A 23913-nucleotide genomic window follows, 5' to 3' on the forward strand; every position below is an offset into this window, starting at 1 on the left:
CTGATTTTCAGTATTGGTATGGTCCAGATCATCAAGCCCTTTCCTACTTACTCCCATCATCATGGCAACTACAGAAGATCAGCATTAATAATCACATGGGATTACTCCAGATTGTACGATCAGGTAAACAACATCAATGTATGGGACTAAACACACTTATCCGTTCATCCTGATTTGAGCACATAAATTTCATTGCTTTTTGAGGAGTCAAAGTAGTCTCTTTTCATATTTCAAACAAAAGTTCTTAGTGCTCTGCATTTCTTAGGCTTCGCCATTTTTTATCTGATAAAATAGATATGGTTTGTTTAACAATCTTAGAGAACACAAAAATCTCACTTTATCTTCCAAAAATACCTCAGCTTCCTGCTACCAGAGCTTTCTGATGTCTCTCTGTATATGGGGCCAACAGTATTGGTGAACAATAAATTCCTGAAGTGGATCTTGCTAGATGAATAACTCTGAGATCAGAGTTCAATGACCAGAAAAATGACAAAAAAAAAAATCAATCTTGTTAAGACTAGTACTAATCTTAATTCACTACCAAGTATTAGAGGTCACAAAAGTGGAGGCTTGTTATATTCAACAGTTGGGCAACTGAAGACAGTATGTTCAAGATGCCACTGACCAACAGAATTGTGGGAGTTAGGGAACGTAGTTACTGAGTTGAAATCAATACTTGTCAGGTTTTTCTAAAATTGTGTTAGTCTTGCCTTGGTTCCAAACCCCTCAGCTTGTTTCAATATTGGAAAGGTCTTTTGTTCATTGCAATGTTATGTACACTAAAAAAATGAGTACTCCAAATATCTCTTGAAAAAAATGGATCAAAAAGTACACATCATGGGAAAACTTTTCCCATATACCTGGCATAAGATGATTCTACATTTAGACAATATACTTTTGTAGAAAGAAAAATGCTTTCAGCATCAGGATTAAATTCAAAGCCTTTATTAAACGTTCCATCTTCAAACAATCTGCATTTAATCCCCCTTTTGCATTTGAAATTTCTAAGGCTATTTTAAATAGTAGTTTTACAGGAATTTTCAGTCTTCAGAACCATCACAAGTTAGTACACAAAAACATTACGTTTTAACTTTCACAGATTTCTATTTCCTCTCACAAGATCTGTGGAAAAGACCAGTGTAACCTCCTTTACTAGAGCTTTTACACATTTCTGAGAAGGAAACGGGTTTCACGCACAGGCTTGATGCTCAAGACACCTCACAATCAGCTACAATTAACTGATACTGATTGGTATGATGGTCTCTTGTGCATTCAGTTTCAAAAAGGGGACCAAATTTTCAATTTTTAGTGAATGTAGGTCTAATTAAGGCTATTCTGGTATATTTTTTGATATTAAAAAATACTCTCTGGAAGCCCTTTTCATAAGCCCCCATCAGAATTAACATATTTTCAAAAATGAAAACATTTAACATTGGTTTTTGAGTTGAAATGCTGATGCAGCCGTTGGTTCAGTGTTTTCTTTTTCTTCGGGATCTTAAATATCACGTCAATATAGTGTCATCGATCTGTTCAACAGAATCGGCCTGACTGGCAAGCTTCTTCAGAGATCTCCTGCAGCTCTCATTCAGCAGCTCCAGACTGGCAGCATCTAGGATCTTGGAGATAGACTGTGGAAAGAGGAAGAAGATAATACCAATAAAAGCATTCACTCCTAATACTATATTAGCCCTTATCTATTTTCTTCCATGCCCAAAAAAGCATAAAAAAAAGTCAGTATCTTACAGGGTATGTGTCAGAACATAAAAGAAACACCGGCTAAATTTATACCCAGATTTACAGCTGTATTGAAGAAAACTCCTGTAATTCTTCTCCCAACAAATCTAATGAATAAAATTCAGTTAGGAGTCAAACATAAAAATCTTGCTTTTCATACATAACTGATCTGTCTAGCTTTTTGCATTCAAGGTTCTACCTTTTTATAATTAAATAGGTGTGCATTTTAAATTTTTTTTTTTACCTTTAGGACTAGAGTTGAACAATATCCTTGGTATGAAGAGCAAGATTCAGGGTTACACACTAAATAAAACCTGTTTGGAAATACTCAACATTGCCACAAATTCTTCTGGTTAAGTCTAATATGAATAGATGAGAATACCACTGGACACAAAGTCCTCTGCAATTGTATATTGTATAATTTAAGAACGAACAAAAATGCTCTGGGAAACTACAGGCCCATTCATTTGACCTCAATTGTATGCAAGGTCTTAAAACAAATTTTGAAAGAGAAATTAGTTAGGGACATACAGGTAAATGGAAATTGGGATAAAATACAACATGGTTTTATCAAAGGTAGATTGTGCTAGACTACCCTGATCTCTTTTTTTGATAAAACAACCAATTTTCTAGACAAAGGAAATACAGTAGATCTAATCTATCTGGATTTCAGTAAGGCATTTGATACAAAAAGAAAGGGAGTACTTGTGGCACCTTAGAGATTAACAAGTTTATTTGAGCATAAGCTTTCATGAGCTACAGCTCACTTCATCGTGAGCTGTAGCTCACGAAAGCTTTTGCTCAAATAAATTTGTTAGTCTCTAAGGTGCCACAAGTACTCCTTTTCTTTTTGCGAATAAAGACTAACACGGCTGCCACTCTGAAACCTGGCATTTGATACAGTTCCACATGAGAAATTATTAGTTAAATTGGAGAAGATGGAGATTAAAAAGTAGCTAAGGAACTGGTTAAAGAGAAGACTACAGCGGGTCATGCTGAAAGGTGACTTGTCAGACTGGAGTGAGGTTACTAGTAAAGATTCTTAGGGATCAGTCTTGGGACCAATCTTATTTCACATTTTCATTAATGACCTTGGCACAAAAAGTGGAATGTACTAATAAATTTGCAGATGACAAAAAGTTTGGATTTCAGAGTAGCAGCCGTGTTAGTCTGTATTCGCAAAAAGAAAAGGAGTACTTGTGGCACCTTAGAGACTAACAAATTTATTAGAGCATAAGCTTTCGTGAGCTACAGCTCACTTCATCGGATGCATCCGATGAAGTGAGCTGTAGCTTAAAAAGTTTGGAGGTATTGTCAATAGAGGACGACTGGAATATTATACAAGAAGATTTGGATGACTTTGAAAGCTGGAGTAATAGAAATGGGATTAAATTTAATAGTGCAAAGTCATGCATTTAGGGGCCAACAACAAGAATTTTTGCTATAAACTGAGATGCATTGGAAGTGACAGGAGGAGGAAAAGGAGGGTGGAGATGGATGGCAGGAGAGAGATCACTTGATCATTACTGTTAGGTTCACTCCCTCTGGGGCACCTGGCATTGGCCACTGTCGGGAGACAGGATAGTGGGCTCGATGGACCTTTGGTCTGACCAGTATGGCCATTCTTATGACCTGGGTGTATTGGTTGCTCAATGGATGACTATGGGCTGCCAATGTGATGCAGCCGTGAAAAAGGCCAATGCAGTCTTCGCATCAGACATGGTATTTCTGGGAAGTATTATCATTGGACAAGGGTGGTGATGAGATCTCATCTGGAATACTGTGTGCAATTCTGGTCTCCCGTGTTTAAGAAGGATGAATTCAAACTGGAACAAGTGCAGAGAAGGGCTACTAGTATGATCAGAGGAAAGGAGACCCTAGCTAACAAGAGGAGACTTAAGGAGCTGGACTTGTTTAGCTTAAACAAACAAAGGCCGAGGGGAGGCGCTCTATATCTAAAGCAGAGGGATAAACACCAGGGAGGTAGAGGAGTTATTTAAGTTATGTGCCAATGTTGATGCAAGAACAAATAGATACAAAACTGGCCACCAACAAATTTAGGCTAGAAATTAGACCATGTTTCTAACCATCAGAGGAGTGAAGTTATGGAACAGCCTTCCAAGGCGAGAAGAGGGGGCAAAAAAACCCAAAAACAAACCGAACTTGTTTCAAGACTGAGCTTGATAAGTTTAGGGAGGGGATGGTATGATGGAACTGCCTACAATGGTACATGGCCCATCCGTGACTGCTAGTAGCAAATATCCTCAACTGCCAGAAATGGGACACCAGATGGGGAGGACTGAGTTACTACAGAGAATTCTCTCTCTGGTGTCTGCTGGTGAGTCTCGCCCATATGCTCTGACCATCATATTTGGGGTTAGGAAGGAATTTTCTCCCAGGTTATACTGGCAGAGACTAGGTGTTTTTCGTCTTGCTCTGCAGCATCGGACACAGGTCACTTGCTGGTTTGAATTAGAGTAAATGGTGGATTCTCTGTAACTTGAAATCTTTAAATCGTGATTTGAGGACTTCAGTAACTCAGCCAGAGGTTATGGGGGTCTACTACAGGAGTGGGTGGGGGCGTTTCTGTGGCCTGTGATGTGCAGTTCAGACTACAACAGAGGTCCTCAAAGTGTGGGGCATACCTCCCTTAGCAGGGCATGGAGGACTGTCGGGTGGGGGTCGGGAAGGAGCACTCTGGCGCTCCCCCCCTCAGCTCTGCTCATGTCCCACCCCGAGCCATGGTTCCACTCCTGGCCCCACGCCATCCCCCAGCCTTGGCCACGGTCTGCTCCGGCACCAGACCCACCCCCAGCTGCGGCCCCAGCCTCAGTCTCCTTACCCCTGTCTGCATCCCTCTCAACCCCCACCCACAGCCTTGGCCCAGCTCCCGGCGGGGTATGTGTGGGGGTGTGACCCTCAAATGTTTGGGGACCACTAGACTAAATGATTCTGATGATCCCTTCTGGCCTTAAAGTCTATGAATTTCTAACAAGAAACACACAAGGGAAAATTCTTACACACTTACAAGCACATCAAAGCATTTCAGCTGGTTACACAAATTCAGACATAAGCACTAAATAAAAATACCTTTGAGCTGGAAAAGAATTCTGGACATTGACACGCAAAGGAGTATTTCATCCATCCTACAACAGCCCATAGCGCAGCTACTACAGAAATATGTTCATATACAGATGACCCTTATTATAATCAACAGCATGGCAAAGCCTAATAGCATTCTGAAGATGTGACTATTAATTGTTGGGTACAGAGGGGGAGTTAGCTTGATGCATTTTAGTAATATACATTACCACATTGTAACCATGTATGCCCAAGATAGCCAAGTGGAGAAATATGGAAGTTTGTATGAGAATATTGATCTAGGATGAAGAATTAGATGCTAACCCAAGAAACATTCCCCATTCCACCCGCCCCACATCCATCATTTGTAATATTTTATACCGCAAGAGATTCATTTATATATTCAAAGATAAAAGGCTCCACCCACAACAATATTTAAGGTTACTCGTATGCAAGACAACATGATATGGCCTTCCATTAGGTAGCAAAGTGTTTCTTGTTCATACCTGAAGCACTTCTTCGCCCTCTCTCATCTTCAGGAGGTTAACTATGGCTTGGTCACTGTAGGCCCTCACACTGGTGTTTTTGTCTTTTGTATTGTCCAGAAGTGCTTTGAGAATTGGTTTAATTGTTTGAGGATCCATAGAGGGGAGGTGATTTTTATTCGCCCACCAGATCATCTTTTCTGCAATTAACTTGATGTCACTGGACGGATTCTGGAGACACTGAGTGAGACACAAAGACATCCTTAATTTCAATTTACCTTTTTGATAGGGAAACTAAACTAAAGACTACAAGCACTGATAGAACTGCAGATGCTCCTCATTCTCCCCACAGTACATTTCTGTTTTTCATTATCTACCAACAAGTTTAAGCAAACTGTTAAATGAGAAGAAGTCAGGATTGTAACTTGACAACAATACACCTTTTTAAAATAAAAGTTCTGCAGCTTGTGGTTGTCTGCAGGTCATGTGGTTTCCCTGCAGCTACTTCCGAAAACAGCAATGACCACTAGCACAGCAACAGTTGAGAATTTGAGTGTTTCCATTAAATGTCCTCTTTTTGGTTGTTTTCATTTTCCAATAAAAGCCTGGGACAGTCTGAAACCTGACATGTCAGAGCAGTGGCTATGGGACACCTTTGCCTTTTTTAAATGAGTTTTACAACCTTTAATTTTTAATATGAACTTGTCCTTTCTGTTCTTTTTAACCTTAACCAATTTATGATTTACTGTGCACCACACTGCTTTTATCACAATATTCATGTGTATTAACAGCATATTTATACCACAGTACACGGTAATGTGTCGTACAAATTAAATGTAAGGGCTACAAATGTTGGATGTACTTTCTGATATGCTTTCACATAACAGGAGCTGCTTTGAAGCCACTGTGGTCTATACCATGTGTAGGGCCCTACCAAATTCACGGCCATGAAAAACACGTCATGGACTGTGAAATCTGGTCTTTTGTGTGTTTTTACCCTATATTACACATATTTCACAGGGGAGACCAGCGTTTCTCAATTGGGGATCATGACCCAAAAGAGAGTTGCAGGGGGGGCCACAAGGTTGTTTTAGGCGGGTTGTGGTATTGCCACCCTTACTTCTGCCAGCCGTCAGAGCTGGGTGGCTGGAGAGCGGCGGCTGTTGACCAGGCGTCCAGCTCTGAAGGCGGTGCCCCACCAGCAGCTGTGAAAAAGTAAGGGTAGCAGTACCGCGACACTACTACAATAACCTTGTGACCTCCTGACAACTCTTTCTTGGGTCAGGACCCATACAATTACAAAACCATGAAATTTCAGATTTAAACAGCTGAAATCATGAAACTTACGATTTTTTAAATCCTATGACCATGAAATTGACCGAAATAGACCGTGAATTTGATAGGGCCTTAATCATGTGCTTCAGAGCTTTTAAATTAAAAAGAAAAAAAAACAAACCCTGAAAACAAAAATAAATGCCTTTATTGCCAATTAAAGGTGACTGGCAAAGAAAACAATTGGGCTTGTGTCTTTTTTTCATTTTTTGCTTCTTTATGTTGTATAAAAAAGTCCTGAGAGGTTTTTTTTTCCCCCCCAATGAAAAAGGGGCAAGAGGGCTTCTGCTTGGTTTTCACATTAGAAATTCAGCTCCTGTCTACCCTGGTAAAAAGGTGACACATTAAGAAACTGAAACCAGAGCAACAGAGAGAAAGGGATTTTTAGACTTTTAAAAAGTCTGGTTTGCTTGAGTTTTTTTGTTAGTATCTATTTAACTTCAGTGACAAACATTGTGGAGAAAAAGACGTCTTTGTTAGCATCCCAGCCTCTTTAATAAGAAAAGAGGTGAGAGCTGCAAAACGTAGGAAGTGCTGCACCAAAACCAGGGAAGGAGAGTTGACATTCTGGATATTTTCTGGATATTTAAAAAAAAGGGGGCAGAAATATTAAAAGGGGGGCAAAAGGCATTTTCAAGTCTTCCTCATACATCAAGCAGCAGCAAAAAATTACAAATGCTCAATTTTTCTTTTACTTATTCCTTATAAGTCACCATTATTGCAACATGTATATTATGTACCTGCTATCTATCTGCACTAGTAAAAGTATAACCAGGTAGACGAAGGTTTGCATGTAAAGCCTCTTTTTTTTTGTAGTGTTAACAGTATCTGAATATACACAGGCTTCTAAAAACTAAAAAAATATCAAAAACCATTTTGTTTGTACTTTGTTGCAGACAAATCTAGATGATCAAGCACCCCAGGGTTTACAGATTCAAAATAAAAGCTGTCCAAGTTTACTGCTTTTACTTTATATTACAACTAGTACTGAGAGTTTAATTGACCAAACCATCAACCGGCCAATGACCCTCTGCAGCTGACCCCAATACAGGCCACATTCCATTGGTTATGGTCATTGCAGAATAGTTCAGGTAGCACAAAACTTAAATGACACATTCTTGGGCTCACCTTAATAAAGAGGTTGGCAAGTTTGGGAGGCAGATTTCCTCCTTCTGTTTCTATGTGGTATTTCATAATAAAGCCCATTCCTCTGATACCACTAACTGCAATGGGGATCTGCAGCACAAAGAGAAACAGGGCACTTTTGTTATTATAATTATTACAGTAGTGTGTAGAGACCTCAGCGTGCTAGGTACTGTACATGCACAGAGTAAGAGCGAGTCCCTGCCTTGACGAGCTTACAGTCTAACAGACAAGACAGATAAACGAAAGGAGGGGAAACAGAGGCAGAGAGAGGTCAAATGACTTGCCCAAGGTCACATAGCAGGTCAGTAGAAAAGCAAAGAATAGAAATCATATATCCGGAGTTCCATCTCTAAGGATTACACTGCCTCTCAAAGCCAAACATACACAACTATTCCTTTATCTTTCCTAAGTATTAGTCAGTCACACCATGATGGTCAGCCTACATACAGGCCTTCTTCATAAGATGAAAGAGCCCCTCATTCCCTAGTAACCCTAACTTGAGCACTTATCATAGGAGGTCAGATAGTTGTGTGTTCATTCTGAAAACTGCTTCAGCAATGTAAACAACTTTCACTAAAGTAAGTTCGGAGGAAAGCGGAATGAGCCTGTATTTGAAGTGCTTTTCAAACATGCTCTGGGTTCAGCACATTAAACGAACTCCAGTAGTGTGAAATTTAAAATGTAGACAATCAAGAGCACTTTCAACAACTTACACACCAACCACTTTCAGGAACAGTGGAAATCAGATGAGAATCAGAATAATCAAGGAGCTCAACTGCAGAACTCTCTCTTTGTTCACGGTACATTCTTCAGAGTGTGGTTGAGGGCTGTCCCAGTTTTACTGGGTAGCACTGAGAGTCTGCAAAGCTTTAAACTGTTTACAGTGCAACAGACAGAGCTCTTGGGAAATGCTCTGGATGGCCTTCAGATAGTGCTTACCCTGTCTGCGGTGGCGTTGCTCAGGATCCTCTCCTGAACGCTGTTATAATATTTGGGGGCACATAGTCTGCTGGGAGCTACCTTTATAGCCACAGACAATGCAAGGCTCTGTCCATGCCTCACCATCCAATCAATCCCAGAGACATCCGCTGCAAGAGGGAGAGAACAATATTGAGCCTTGCTACCCAGTATACCAGATATAAATGAGTTTTGTCATCTCTGTCTGTTTTCATAAAATTAAACAAACACTTCAATACCACCTTGCTTAGAGAGCTCTATGCAAACATTAACATTAAACCCAACAACTCTATCATGAGAGACCCATTTTGCAGCTATGGAAACTGGAACAAAGAAGCGACTTATTTTAAGGCTACAAAATGAGTCTGTGGCATAGCTGTGGATTCAATTTAGCAGTTCCTGGTTCACAGCCCATGCTCATCCCATTGCCTCTGATGATCTCAATTAGGTATTATTCTCTGACATGTAACAATTTAAAAGTGTAAAGGATCTTGTCATCATTAATGAAGCTACATCTCCTCAATGAAATAAACATATTTGCCAGCAATTCATAGATTTATAGCAACCAAACACTAGGTTCCCATTTTAACCCCACAGAGTGGAATGCTATAGTAATGCCCCTAAACCACTAACCATTCCTGGAGAATTAATGTTTTTGCCAGAAACCAGGACAACAGAGTTAATTCTCCAAGAGCAGTTAGAAGTCTTAGGGCATTAATATTCCACGATCTTTCAATAGTACAGCCAAACGACACAGCTGTGGCAGCTGTTTCAAAACTTGCTATAAAAAATTATTTTTACACTACACAGGTTTCTAACCTTTTTGGTCTGCTGCATCCGTCTGCTACACTAAGACCTCAGCTGTACGTGTTAGTGTCTATAGCTTCTCCATTCAACTCTGCATGTTCTACGTATCCCCAATTCAACTCTGCATGCCCTTTGGGTAATGGAGCACTGACTGCCTCAAATTACAGGAGTAATCCAAGGCTCCAATGAGGATGAGAGTGCACACTAACGAATGGGAGACTAGCAGAGGAATGTGCAATAGAGGCGCTAGAATAGAGGCTCAACATTAAGAATCGAGAACACAAGTCACAAAAGCCTGTGGGACCAGTGACTGAAAGTGCTATTCTATAGTACTCAGGGCCTTCTCCACCGTTTAAGATTTCATAATTAAATAAAACGTCCTGTTTATTTCAGAACATATTTATAACTATCTGCTAGACATACCCAATAAGTGTTGCTGCAGAACAGTGCTGAGCTCCTCTTCTGACAGAAATGCACACAGCTCTGCTAGACAGCCAGCTGACGCCATGCGGGTAGCATCCTAAAAAGGAAAGGAGGGGGAGAAAGGCAAAGATTAGAAGAGTTTGATACACATGGCCTTCTCAATGGAAATTGTCTAAGTGACAAAAGCAGCTCTGAAACAAAAACAAAGGAAAATGAAGATTTCACAACCAGCTCCCCACCATTTGTTGATTTCAGTCAACTCCAAGTTTTCTTGTACACTGCAGTAGAATTTAAAATCAAGCCCACAGTCAAAATAGTCAGCTCAGTGCAAAGTATAGCACCACTGACTTGATGTAAGCATTGAGTTATACACATGGAAAACACATTTGCTTTCACCTTTGTGATTTAAGAGAGCCTTTTGTGGACAAGGAAAGCTCAAATTCTTGATTTACAGGCTGGGAAACACAGCAGTGGTGCCTGCTGTCCACGTGCAAAATACCCTTTTGCAGTGAAGATGGCCTGCTTCAAAACTTTTAGCACCCGTTGTTACTTTAGCTTGCCAAAATGATGAGTTTGCCATTGCAATTCTCCACACATTGATTGGATTGGTCCTGCTTTGAGGAGGGGGTTGAACTAGATGATTTCCTGAGGTCCCTTTCAACCCTGTTATTCTATGATATTTACATTGCAATGAGAATTTTTCCATCTCTAACATGCCAGCAATCTGTGTTTTACAGATTTAGAATAAGGGGGCAGTCACTACAGAATGTGAATTTTGATTCTGTGGTGCAATACTATGTTGGTTCTAGAGTAAGTGTTGCAATCTGCCATATGCAGCACCTGCCTCTCTAAAACTGGATAATTTCTTTGTCAGTGAGAATGTAACCCCTCCGAAAAAAGGGAACTGCATAACCATATTGAGGTTATCTATACTGATAGAGATGTTAAGACTTCACATATGCTTTTACAGTGCAGCTGGGATATTTCCTACCTTCGGCTGATGGTAAGTGAATAGTTTTTAGCTGCCTCAACAAATATGGTCGTGAGGAACAGAAGGTCAAACACACAAAGCAGCCAAGGAAACACTCATTTCACAAAATTTAAGAGTTACAATAGATTGACCAGGAAAGTATCTTATTCTTGGATAAAATTTGCTTCTCAATCAACATACTGTAACGTGTTGAAGCGATTTCAGTTTTACTGATTAAATTCAGTTTAGTGAGCAATGCAGAGCTTCAGCCTGCTTTTATAGAAGCTCTCTTTCCAGTGTATTATTAGTAACTCCTCCAGGAAGTTATTTTAGGAAACAATTCTGTTAGAGAGCTCAGAGTTTAAATTAAAAAACGAACATACAGAGTGCATGAGATATCCCCCATGGGCCTTTTGCAGCAATACCTCATCATGTCCCAGGATTCCAAGAAGCACTGTGGTGATGGTCTTCCTAATTGTTGCGTCCACTTTAGCACCAGCTCCTTGTGTTACAAATCGCAGAGCTTGCAGCATGGTGTCTCTGCAGTGAACAACCACAAGTTACAATTCAAGACTGCAGTTTTCCCTGAACAGAATGTCAACAAAGAACAAGGGGCTGGCTGCCAACAACAGATTCACATACACAATGAATAGCACAAAAGGTGGGTGCACCTAAATTTGAAGGGGATGGATCTTCTCTAAGGGCAGGAAACCATCAGCACCAAACAATGCCTGCATTGGTTCACATCTGATTGTCATTCTTACTGCTGGGAAGGGTCTTTGACCATTCACAAAGAGAAAATCTTCTCCAGTACAAGGCTCATTTCTTAGGGAGCTGAACATTTTACTGATAGGTGGACTTATTCTTGGAACTAGGAAAAAATACCAAGTCCATATGAACTGAAACAAATGCTAAATAGGAACAAACTATTGGAGTCTTTCATAGTATTTATATAACCTTGGCTTCTGCTCTACAGATAACTAATCTCTGATGTTAATTGAGTGTTTTTAAAAAGTTAAACTTGCCTTTCTTCCCACTACTGCCAAGTAATTCATGCCCTGCCCATTTTCCACAGCTTACCTGATGCTAGAATCCCCACTGGAACGGATCCCATTCAACAGCTCAGTAAAAAGAGGATCCACTTTAATATGGATGGCAATCAATTTACCGAGTGCATCAGCAGCCTTAAGGCGTACAGCACGGTTTGAATCTTGTAGCGCTTTGGTGAAGGTAGTCTGTAGCTGAGGTAGGAATGGTTTCAGGGCAATCCCAACCTGCATAGGCAGAGATTTAGGTGTGGGAGGGAATCACGTGCACTCAAATGTGAAACAAAAACTAGACAAGAAAGATCAAAAAAAGTGTGGTCTCTTCTAACAGCACTTAGAAATAATGATAAAATCAGCACTTGCCCATCCAGATAAAGAATCTCCCTAACACACAGCTAAAAAAAATGGGAAAGTCATGCTAGGACTGAATTCAGTTGTCAGAAAGCAGAGAATGAAGCACTGAAGGCTTTCACACCAATGACATGAGTATTATTTGTAACTAAACATGGTACACAAAAGCCCAGTGCAACTTGGTTACATAGAGAAGGTTAACAGATCTGGAGAGTTCAGACTTGACAAAAAGGAAAAACAAAGAAGTTTACCAGTGGTTTGGAATCTTACCTTGGCCAACAGAAGGCTTAATGTTTCAAGCAAAGCCACCTTGACATTCCAACTGAACCGATCTCCCAAGATCCGAATAAGTGGTCCAGTAATGCTCACGACAGAGGGTTTCAGGGCTTCAGCAGAGGTCAGTTTAATAACTAGTCCTAAGGCCTTTGCAGCTTCCTCTTTCTGCTCTGGGTTACCAGTTAGAACTCCCTCCCGCAGCACCGGAAGAATAGAAGTCACTCCCTGTAACAGGAATCAAACAAGAAAAACTAGAACCAACAATGCAGACAACACCTAACCTACTTTCCCCCCCACTTCCCACTGGAAGTGCAAGCTTGGAAATATCTTATCGATTTCCTATTGATCTTTATTTCCATTAGAAGTACTTTTGCTCAGTTTGATTTCATGCAGTTATACCTCACTAAACTGCTCGCTGCTTAGTAAATTTTAATCCTGAAAGATTTGGCAGAGAAGTCCAGTTTCACACTTCCACCAAAAAGACAACTAATATGACTCATTTGCATTATAGAGTTGTAAAATAGTTACTTACAACAGAAACCCAAACTGGGGTATCAAGTAACAGCAGTAATCTATAGAAAGTCTCTACACCTAAAAGTTTGGAATGCCCCAGTGTTACAATATTCTGATAGCTACAAAAATCACATTAACTAGGTTACTGGAAAGAAACAACACTATTATTGTGGTAAATCACAGCCCCACACTACACACTTATTGTTTACCTTCTTCGGAATACAAAATCCTGGCATGTGTTCTCCTTTGGCCTCATTTCCTACCATACGAATATCCCTATGCAGATCCTCTATGAGGGCAAGCTGGTTCCCAGCATCTAATTTCTGTAGGAGTGACAGAAAGGGCAAAGATGTGCAACAGCATTAATCACCACAATTTTTTGAATTTCTCTCATGTTTTCCAAGAGACAAGCCACTGCTATCTATGCCCACGCTCTCTGAATGTCTGGCCTTTCACATATACTACTACTAGTCTAGTGCAGTCTTTAAAATACTACAATCTTTGCAAAGACCTCATTTCCAGTGAAAATAGAAAAGGAGGACTTGGGGCACCTTAGAGACTAACAAATTTATTTGAGCATAAGCTTTCGTGAGCTACAGCTCAATTCATCGGATGCATCCACTGAATGCATCCGATGAAGTGAGCTGTCGCTCACGAAAGCTTATGCTCAAATAAATTTGTTAGTCTCTAAGGTGCCACAAGTCCTCCTTTTCTTTTTGCGGATACAGACTAACACGGCTGCTATTCTGAAATCAGTGAAAATACAGTGTTTTCTTGTCGGAGTATTTGACAAAGTCCATTCCCTCCCAGCCTGTATTGCTGCAACAACCCTGCCCCATATCTCACCTTGGTGATGGAATTGAGAGCATCCCAGCTTTCATTCAGAACCACAAGATTGGCATCATTAAAAAGTCTGATCAAGCCTGAGACCAAATTCCTGAGATGGGCAGTGCAGTCGGCTTTTGATTTGGAGCAGTAAATGTTTAGAATGACAGCTGCTGCCTGCCTCATTCCCACCTCAGGGCTGCGAGTGGCTTCTAATAGATCTTCAATGATAATTCTCTGCCCAACGTCATCTTCCACAGACAGGACTACAGCCTGGCAGTTAGCCATTTCCTAAAAAGTCAGAATTAACTTTATGTTAGCTTTCACCCAGAATAAAAGCCACACATCTCAAGGTTTAATACTGTTGCCCTACAGACCACTATCCTCCAGGATAAATTGTACAATTGTTAATTGCTGTTCATGGAAATCAGTCACACAACCTACAGGTCTTCTGTTCTTGTAGTCCATCTAGAGCCCAAATCAATTTCTTATTTGTTAGTAACTAATTTTAACAGTAGATTGTCCTTATTTAATGATAAATCCAGGGCATAAACTAAGGATGGAACACAATTTTTGAAGGATGGAGAGGAGAGTACATAGTAGATTCTCTCTAAACCTAAGAATTGCCCCTTTGCCCAAATGAGAAGCTGCATAGGTAGCTTCCCAAGAGCCAAGGGCTGCACTAAATTTACATAAAATGAGCGTGGTTGCATTTTGCAACAATCTTCAGTGCAGAGGTTTAGAGATCACAGGCCGCAGCACGCAATACTTCATCTTGATCCAAGCAGTTCCATGGTCCATGTCACCATACTGAAGGGAATGTCAGCTATGGACAACTTTAGATAGCTCCATGGGAATCTTTGTGCTAGGAGACTGAAAAATCAGCTAATAGACATCTAAGAATAGACAATGAACCCATCACTTTAATTTTTAGTTACACCAGGCTAAACAGACAGACAAAAACAATCAATTCTTGGGGACAGAAACACTCTGGACTTTGCATATTATATATTTTTGAAATCACAAGAAGCAGTATAGAAATAGAACCACACTCAGAGTAAGAACTGTAAGAAAATACATATATTTTTAGTCTCTCATCTAATGCCCCAGTTTTCTAATGCTACAAACAGATCCCGTTAATTGGACACACTGTTGGCCAAACCCATTTAGATTCAGGTAGTCTAACTTTCCCAACTCCTGATATACCACCAGCAAAAAGATAATTGAATCAAGGGGCTAATGCATTGAATTAAAACATACCATCAATCTATCTAAAAACCCTGAAACATTTTTTATAACTGAACTTAAAATACTAGTCTTCCTGACTTACCAAAAAATGAACTGTGCCACTTACCAGTTGCTCATCAGCACTGCCCAACTTCTCTTTCAGCGCAGACATCATAGCAGGTAGGATTACACCCAGATGCCGTGTCAGGGCCTCGCCTGCCACAGATGAGAGGAATGCTAACACTCTGGTGTTTACAGGAGGAGAAATTAGCTAAAGGAAACAGGAGAAGCAACAGTATTTTACTCCAGTAAGGTTTTTCAGAAGACACCTCACATAATGCACAGGCATGAACAATTCTTAACCATGGGTACATCATAATCCAAATTACAACAACTGCTTCTGCAAGTAACTTGTGCAGAGTTTGAAATTTTGCTCCCAGTCTTTGAACATCAGTGCAGAGAACGTTTGAAGCAAGAAAAAATAAAAACACCTACGAAGTTTAGATTTATTCCAAATCATACCTTTGGCACCAGGTAAGGCAGCACCACACGGCTCTTAACAGCCATAACTTGCTTAAGACCGTCCAGAGCAAAGTCGGATGTCTCTTCAGTATCCTACAGAAAGAGTACAGGGAATTAGCCAGCTCGCATGCAAGATTATCTCTGCCACAGCAAACTAGACCTTGTTTCAAATGACAATTTTTGGGATAATCATTACCCAGATGTTCCAACTCTTTGTTCTACACTTTAGCTACAAGACCATTCCCTTCTCCTCTTGCAGAAGAGATGAATCCAGGGAAGAAATGAAATAATTAGACTTGTGACCCTCCCCTAAAGATCTAGCATTACAGACCAACTCTTCTTTCAGCCTGTATCGAGAATCTCAAAACTTGTCCTACAGTGAGGTTTTTTAAAAATGTGTTTGGTCATATCTGAAACACTTACCAGCTGCTTCAACAAAAATGGCAGGATGTCTTCAAGAGCCTGGTATCCAATTGTTGAGTGCAGCTGTTCAAATGTTTTGGCTGCAGCCTCTCTGACTTCTTCCAGAGGATCGCACAGAGCTTTTCTCACTGTAGGAACTAGGGACTCTGAGAAGAACAGCACCTATGAGATATATAGATACAATTACAGAACATCTGTCCCTGGCAGCTGGTACATAGTGACACCTGAACACAGCAGCTGGGAACTCAGGACTTACACAATAGAAAATAAATTGCTCTTTACTTGAAATTAATTCATGGAAAATTTAGACGGATTAATTTGTGTGAAAATCTGTAGCATCCACAATGAGTTAGATTAATTTAAAGTAAGTTTTCAACTCTTATGTCTCAATCTGAAGACAGATTGCAATGTTTTAAGACTGCCAATTGCAGACAAATTATATAATACATACATACACACACACACACTATATATATATATATATATATATATATATATATATATATATATATATATATATATATATATATATACATATATACACACACACACACACACACACACACACACACACACACACGCGCGCGCGCTCTCTTTCATCTGGACGGTAGTTCCAACTAGTTGCAAGTCCTGAAATTCAGTTCCTTTTATGGCAGTTCATAAAGGAAGTTTGCTGCATCTTCACCCCTTAACTGCAAAGAACGTATTTTATAACAGCACATGGGCTAAGAAGTTTGAAATTTCCCCTCTGGAATTTAACTTACTGCATCCCTGCTGGTGGACTTCATGATCTCACTCAAACCAATGCAGACACCTTGCCTCTCATCGCTCTTCTCTGACCTCAAACCCTCTTCCAGGATAGGGATGATTTCTGGAAGGATCTTCTCTCCCAACTTTCGAACAAGATCCCCCAGCGTCCGTGCTGCAACCTGTCCCCAACAATCATACAACAGGGTTACTCTGAACAATTATCACAAGCAACTAGTTAGAACGTGTCAACCCCAACTGAACTGGAACATTCCATTCTAACTAGTAAGAGATCTAAGGCAGTTAGCATTACGTACCTCAGTCCATCAGTGTTTCAGACAAATACAGACTGCATCGAGACACTATATACATGCTACTTATACACTCATGAAATACAGTCCATACTGCCACTCTAGACAATATAACCTCGTGCATATTTTCATTTCCTTTTAAACTTTTAACAGTACAAACATCTGAAACTCAACACTTCGATTTCTTAGTCGCATGAAACTTAATGGTTGAGGTGATTTTTTTAAATCTCTATTTGTTGTACTCTTATATGCCATATTTTATCCATAAGCAAGTGTTCATAGCAGAGTTAATGATGAGTGGAGATGGGAACACATCTATGAAAAGGGAGGTTTAAAAAAATGTTTATTTCACTGTAGCTGCTCCAAATAAACAGGGACAGTGTAGAGGAGACACGCATGTGTGTTTAAGAAGGTTAGGTTACTGACAGCTTTGGGGCGGCTTATTCAAAGAGTAACCACATTCCTCAAATACCAGTTATGAACAGAGTAACCTTTGTTAGTGGAGTACCACTTATGCAGAACCCTTACCGTTCTCTTGTCTGCACAAGTACTGGCCAAGAACCCCAACAGAAGACTAAAGAGGGTTGGCAAAATTTCACGTAGTGTGCGAGGTGTGTTTGAGACCACAATTTTCCAGACGTGCAAGGATGCCTGACGAACTACGAGCTGGGCGTCTGATCGGCCCATGTACAGACCTGCCAAAACTCTGTTCCGCCGTTCCACACCAAGAGCACTAATAATGGCCTGAAATAAATAAAAGGAAACCAGCGAAGTCAACATTGCACTTTTTACCACATGAAACTTAGAAGTATTGCCATTATAAAGGTCACTCCAACAGGTTCTCTCCACAAATGGGAGCACAGCAACAGACAACAGCACTTACTTTGTTTGACTGGGCGGTTCCAAAGTTGTCATCCTCTGAGGCAGTTTCTGTTGTCATTTTTCCAGTGACTCCTGAGATATGGAATAGAAGATCCCCAAGGAGCTGAACTGAGCTAAACCTGACAAAGGGAATAAGATCAGTGTTACGTGCAGAAAAAAGAAAACCAGTGGTACCTGTCCAAACTGATTGTTATCCTAGACACTACCATGGGAGCAAATGGTGAGGAAGAGAACCAGGTCTATGTGAATTGTCATATGAGATGCCGTAAAGATCATTTTGTCAATCTGAGTGAGAAAGAGCATTATAAAGATGATGGGATGGAGGGAATTCCAAACTAAAACAGAGATTAGAGAGCCCCCATGTTAGGGCAGCAAAATGACAAATAGGCCTTGATCTGAACTATGAAGAGGAACAAAATAGCCTGTGGGTAAAATCATTTGCACATTGTCCATGTCCACTGTCTTCTGTGTTGATATGAACACACACTTGGGATGCCACAAGACTGCACTCATCAGTAGCCATTTTATGTAACTAATTTTTAGACCAGGGTGCTTTCCACTTCATGTTTCCACACCAGGGGGAATGATTGTTGAGACAGCACTTTGAAAAAAGAAATGCACTATGCGTATGCAAGTTCTAAATATTACCAGAGAAACTGCTGTGGAAAAGCATTTTAAAATTGCGACCTGGCTAAGTGATCCAGTAGGAGTGTTTTGCACTTTCACCTGGGAGAAACTGCACGTTCCATATTCCGAGTCAGAGTACTACTATGAAGGCACCACACAGTCTACGTGTAGAAGGGAGAGCCTCTTGTTTCAGAGCAGCTCCTACACTTCTTTAAAGATCAACACAGAGAGGCTCTGAACCCATCTAAATCTTCCACTCGTGGAAGGATGGTTACTGAAGGGTTAAAAACTTATTCTCTACCTGATTCTCCAAAGGTCATCAAAGAGACCTTGCTCAAGCTGAGGCAGGAGAAGAGCAATTGCAGTTTCTGCATACATGCTGATGATTCTCTGTCCAGCACGAAGGGCGGTATCTCGCACAAACTCATTCTCATCTGCCAGAGCCTGGACCAAGAGACAAATCACAAAGCGTGGTTTTCAATGTGGAAGAAAATACCAAATAGATGGCACTTGATTTCCACACAGTGGAGATGGTGCATTCCTCCCCCTCATCCATTAAAAGTAATGAGTTGCAAAGCAGCGAATGCCCAGTGGAGACCTCTTCCCATTTCCCACAATCTCCAAAGTCAAGGATTTACTAAAAGCCACACATAAAACCCAGCAAACAATGCTGTCAAGGACCTTGAAAGAGCAAGAAATAGAATCTGCTATGGACAATGCCATGCAAATCTCAATTACTTTATTAGGCATTTAGAAATACCTGAGAACTTTCCTTCCCTTCCCTAAATCGTGAATTTCCTGCTATCTGCTTCCTACCTTAAGGATGCACGGTATGATTGGCCCAACATAGGGGGTGAACTTGTCTCCAAAGGTGAGGGGCAGGTAGTTGAACATCATGATATAACCATCCCGGACATGGGGTGCAATGTCCACTTTGCTGGCTGTAGCTACAATTTCTGGCATAAGTTTCTCCAGCTTTTCTACCCCCAACCCTGCCATGACTTCAGCCAGACCTGAAAAACAACACTCGATTTCAAAGCTGGTAAACACACAATGACGACACACACAAACTTCTATTTTGGCCAAGCTAAGGAACTCCAACACCATTGCTCAGCTCCTGTTATACTTACCTTGTGCTGCACCAGATCGATCCACTGAACTCTGCTCATACGTCAGCGTCTCCATCAGCCATGGCAGCAAATCCTCAAAGCACGACTCCCCCATGCCCTTCACCATGGCTCCTAATGCCTTCGCAGATACTGTACGCACCTAACAGGCAAGAGAGAGAAATGTAAAGTTGCAAAATATCCAGTCATAATGAAAGTTATCAAGACAGAGCAATATAGAGGTCTTAACTCCCCTCCCTGATCACTTTTCACAGCTTCTCTCACTATTCTAACCACAAACTAGTTCGTGGAAAGATTAGGATTAATCCTACAGGCAGAAAGACTCTTCACACTTGAGTAGAACTGTAGTTCTACTAAGACTTACCTCAGGCACGGGGTCCAACAGAGAGGTTTTCAGTCCAGGGGTCACACTGGGTAGGTAAGGAGACAGATCCTGAAACAAAAAGTCCAGTGTTTAAGTGCTGCGTTCAAAAAGAAAACTGAGCCATCAGAATCTCATCTTTGTCTGGTAACAGCTAGATACAGCTGTACCCTGGGAGCTTAATACACTGCCTCCACAGCACTGATAATACACAAATTAACTCAATTTTCACACGCGGTCCTTACAGAATACTGTCACACTAAGCAGGTCACTCAAAAACTTTTCATGCTCATTCATAAATTAAATTTTTGTTTCCTAAATTAAATCCAGCCCTAGTCCCCTCAATGCAAGGCTTAATTTTAGAGCGTAACCAGCAATAAAGGAATCAAACACCGATCTTCACTCTACGGTTACTTCAACTTTTCCTTCTGTGAACCAACACTGAAAATCTCTGAATTCATTCCGAAGTAGTGGATTTATGGAGGCATCTCTCTTAGAGCACAAATATTTACCAAGTCTTCTACAAGACTTGTTTGGGGAATGTATATGGCACCAGAGCTACACAGTAGATCAAAGGAGAACGTTTATAAGTTGGCCTCAACCATGCTAGGATATTCATTATCTTTGCAGAAGTCACTTGCTCACATGACATCCATGTTGAGTCAGTGGACTGCTCAGAGTTCTCGGATTACCTCTATCGAGAACAAAACCCCAGACACACCAATAAAATATTCACAGTCTTTTGCCCTGTTAGTCTATTTCTCCTCTCCAAAGTAAGCGAAGTCTATAGCTGGAAAAATCTCCCCAGCATTATACCTTCTGATCAGTGAGGGAGTACATATTTCCAATGATTTGGGCAGCCATTTTCCTGGTGTCTGTGGAACGATCTTGAAAGGCTCTCTGAACAATGGGCATAATGAGGGCCAGAGACGGAGCATCAATAAAATGGACAAACTTGGTATCCAGCAGGGTCTGCAGACACTCCTGGGTCTTCCTGGATGGGTCAGTGAGCGCATCCAACAGTACTGGAGCAATTGCTAGACATTTCAAAATGGGAGAGAAAAATGCTATGTTTGTACATGGAACAGACAAGTGAGATAGCTTCAGCCACAACTGGTGTCCTCGCGCTCACCCAAAAAAGTGTCATTCTTTAGAAGGATTAGCAAAGTGAGAAACGACAAAGGGAGCCCTATTGACATTAGCTGAGAAGATTCAAAGAACATTTAGAAAGCATAAAAACAGACACTTGTATTGCAGTTTTCAGGTTATACCTTTCTAAAGTGGATTTTGTTTCAAGTTTACATAATTCAATGTGAACGTAAACTAAAAGGGTCCTGCTCTAGGACATGGTTACGAACTAGGGTCTCATATTGGGATGCCTGGAGCAATCAAACAACAGACACACACACGGTTCTTACCCAGGATCTCCGGATTCCTGATAACAGAGCCAATTTGCCTAAGAGCCTGCTGTCCTGCCTTCTGCACTTTTACGTGGGAGTCTGTAAGCACTTCAGTGAGCTTTGGCACTATATTTGGCAGGCAGGAAGAGAGCTGTTTTGGGGCACAGTATGCCATAGCCCCCAGCAACTCCACGGACCCTGAACACAGAGTAAGAGAAAATTAATGCAACGGGAAAGACTGGCAATGGCAGTGTTCAACTCAAACTCAGCCCTGCACAGAGCAATCGTCCAGAAAGCGCACACATTGCTGAGGTTTTTAAATAATGGGAAGTTTTAAAAACTGTTCAGGAGGGACGGCAGGCCAAGATTCCTGCTCTTCAGCTACCTCTACAGCTGGTAGAGAACGTTTCTTAGAATCCAGTCACAAGAAAATGCTGCTTAAATATGTTGAGACAGATGATAAATGAAGCATTCATTCCAAAAGCTACGTGCTCCGCTGTAGCACAACAAAGAGAAGAAGATCTCACAGTGTTCACTGGGATGAAAGAATAAGCCAGACAAGTGGTGTATCAGTGAACTTCAAGCTCCTCTGAGCTATAGCAGAGTCAAACACTAGTCCATACCAGCTTTGGTTCTCCAAGACTCCTCCTCAAGTGCTGCCAGAAGCGATGGTAGCACCAGCTTCACGCCATGAGCGCTGAGGTTGCTCATCACTGCCTTGGCACAGTCGTCTGCAGCCTCGAAGGAGGAAAGAGGAAATTTATAATCTGCCTCACTGCTGGTTTCTCCCACTTCTTTAAAGAGCCAGTGGGAACATGGCCCTGGGGTAAAATAGTGTGGATGTCCAACAGTATAGCTAGTTGAAAGACAGTCCCAGCCTAGAGTTAATGCCCAGTGGAATACGATGCTATTGGTTATCAAAGAAATCAAGTCTACGAGCCTGTGGTTTGTACAAGGGTTTGGTTTTTTTAAATTTAAATAGTTATTCAGAATAAGAATAGTTTTTGCTACCACCTTTCACATTCCTGGTTCTCAGGAACCTCTTACTCACCTCTCGCACATACTGGTTTCCATCTCCAAAACAAAGCAGCAAATGGGGTAACACATGAACCACATAGGGCTCAAAGAGCTTCCCAAGCATGGTGCAGAGCATCTCAAAGGCAAACAGAGCCCCTAGAAAAAAACAGGATAATCAGGAAATAATATACCACTCTAGGTGGGATCAGAAGTGAAGATCAGATTTGCCTGAGGAGCTAAGAGGTAATTTTTTGTGGGAACCTCAGATCCAGAAACCTCCTGGGCATCTCATTCTCCCTCCTTAAACCAGAGGGGAGTATTGTGTTAGGGACTTTTGCTCCCCAAAGGTGGCGCAGAGGCTGATAGCATTAAAAATGAAGCTTGGTAGCTTTCTGAGTCCCAGGATCAGAGTGAAGGAAAGAGAAACAAGGATGGAAAACATACAGCAGCAAATGCAATGAAGAGGTTTTGAAAACCCATTGCCACCTCTGGACCAGCTTACACTCTTATCCTTACTGCCCTGAATGAAGCAAGAGCCTCCCTAACAAAACCCTTATCTGAGATGGCAGAGATGAGAGCGAGGACACATTCCAGAGACTAAGACCTCTTCCTCTACTCCATTGTGAGGTGGGGTTTTTTGTTTGTTTTAAAATATACTGTACAAGAGAAATCAAGGAGAAATTCAGGAGACCCACATTCCCCACTTTAACAGTATCAATTGAGGGGAAAAGAGTAACCAGATACAGGATTTCCTATGCAAGTCAGTCAGTCCCAAGTAAATGGAGGAAGTCCAGGTATCAATATGTCTGGTACAAGTGTCAGCAGATCAAATATAGAAAACTTCAAAAAAAATGGAGAGGAGAGGGCCTGCCACTCACCTTCTCGCCGACGGAAGTTCTTCTTATCCTGAATGGCATCCGTCAGCGTGGTCATCATCTTCTGCTGCTTGAGAGAGAGGATGCCAAGGCCTTTCACCAAGCCTGCCAGTCCATACGCTGCACCTTTGCGCTCAGCATACTTATCAGACTCTAATAGCAGCTGCATTAGCTTCTGTATCATTCCTCCGGCATCATCTTTAATTGCAGGCACAAGAGGTGGTAAACAGCTTGCAACAGACTCCTGGACCTATGGGAAAACCCACTAGTTATCAAACATATCACAAGGTGTATGTCACTAACACTATAACCTGTCCCCACCACTCACCTTGCTGATCCACTGGTATGTGTCCCCGGCGACAGGTTTCTGCCTTCTCATGTTTCTGAATCTGAACCCATGTTTGACTTCAGAGTGTAGCTGCTTAGACCCATGGTTTTCAACTTTTTT

The 23913-nt window shown here is 41.1% G+C and overlaps 1 protein-coding gene across 2 annotated transcripts in view; it reads right to left on the reverse strand.

Moving 5' to 3' along the window:
• Positions 1–929: 929 nt before the first annotated feature.
• Positions 930–23913, reverse strand: part of GCN1 (GCN1 activator of EIF2AK4) — a 64835-nt gene continuing 41851 nt past the window's right edge. Inside the window, exons 34-58 of one of the 2 annotated variants that reach the window (XM_038373111.2) lie at positions 23469–23715; positions 22625–22746; positions 22197–22311; positions 21592–21771; positions 20990–21210; positions 20177–20245; positions 19816–19954; positions 19502–19698; positions 18987–19129; positions 18060–18177; positions 17705–17920; positions 16883–17047; positions 16119–16280; positions 15696–15788; positions 15301–15444; positions 13968–14237; positions 13331–13444; positions 12603–12833; positions 12016–12209; positions 11361–11475; positions 9966–10062; positions 8718–8866; positions 7761–7868; positions 5322–5540; positions 930–1628 (exon numbers count right to left, since the gene is read on the reverse strand). In XM_038373111.2, the coding sequence (XP_038229039.1) occupies positions 1503–1628; positions 5322–5540; positions 7761–7868; positions 8718–8866; positions 9966–10062; positions 11361–11475; positions 12016–12209; positions 12603–12833; positions 13331–13444; positions 13968–14237; positions 15301–15444; positions 15696–15788; positions 16119–16280; positions 16883–17047; positions 17705–17920; positions 18060–18177; positions 18987–19129; positions 19502–19698; positions 19816–19954; positions 20177–20245; positions 20990–21210; positions 21592–21771; positions 22197–22311; positions 22625–22746; positions 23469–23715 (3954 nt within the window). In that variant the 3' untranslated portion in view covers positions 930–1502. The remainder of the gene's footprint in view (positions 1629–5321; positions 5541–7760; positions 7869–8717; positions 8867–9965; positions 10063–11360; positions 11476–12015; positions 12210–12602; positions 12834–13330; positions 13445–13967; positions 14238–15300; positions 15445–15695; positions 15789–16118; positions 16281–16882; positions 17048–17704; positions 17921–18059; positions 18178–18986; positions 19130–19501; positions 19699–19815; positions 19955–20176; positions 20246–20989; positions 21211–21591; positions 21772–22196; positions 22312–22624; positions 22747–23468; positions 23716–23913) is intronic. The other variant, XM_043497982.1, reaches the window with a different exon arrangement.

Source organism: Dermochelys coriacea, chromosome 15 (assembly GCF_009764565.3).
Source record: "Dermochelys coriacea isolate rDerCor1 chromosome 15, rDerCor1.pri.v4, whole genome shotgun sequence".
NCBI classification, from domain to species: domain Eukaryota; kingdom Metazoa; phylum Chordata; order Testudines; family Dermochelyidae; genus Dermochelys; species Dermochelys coriacea.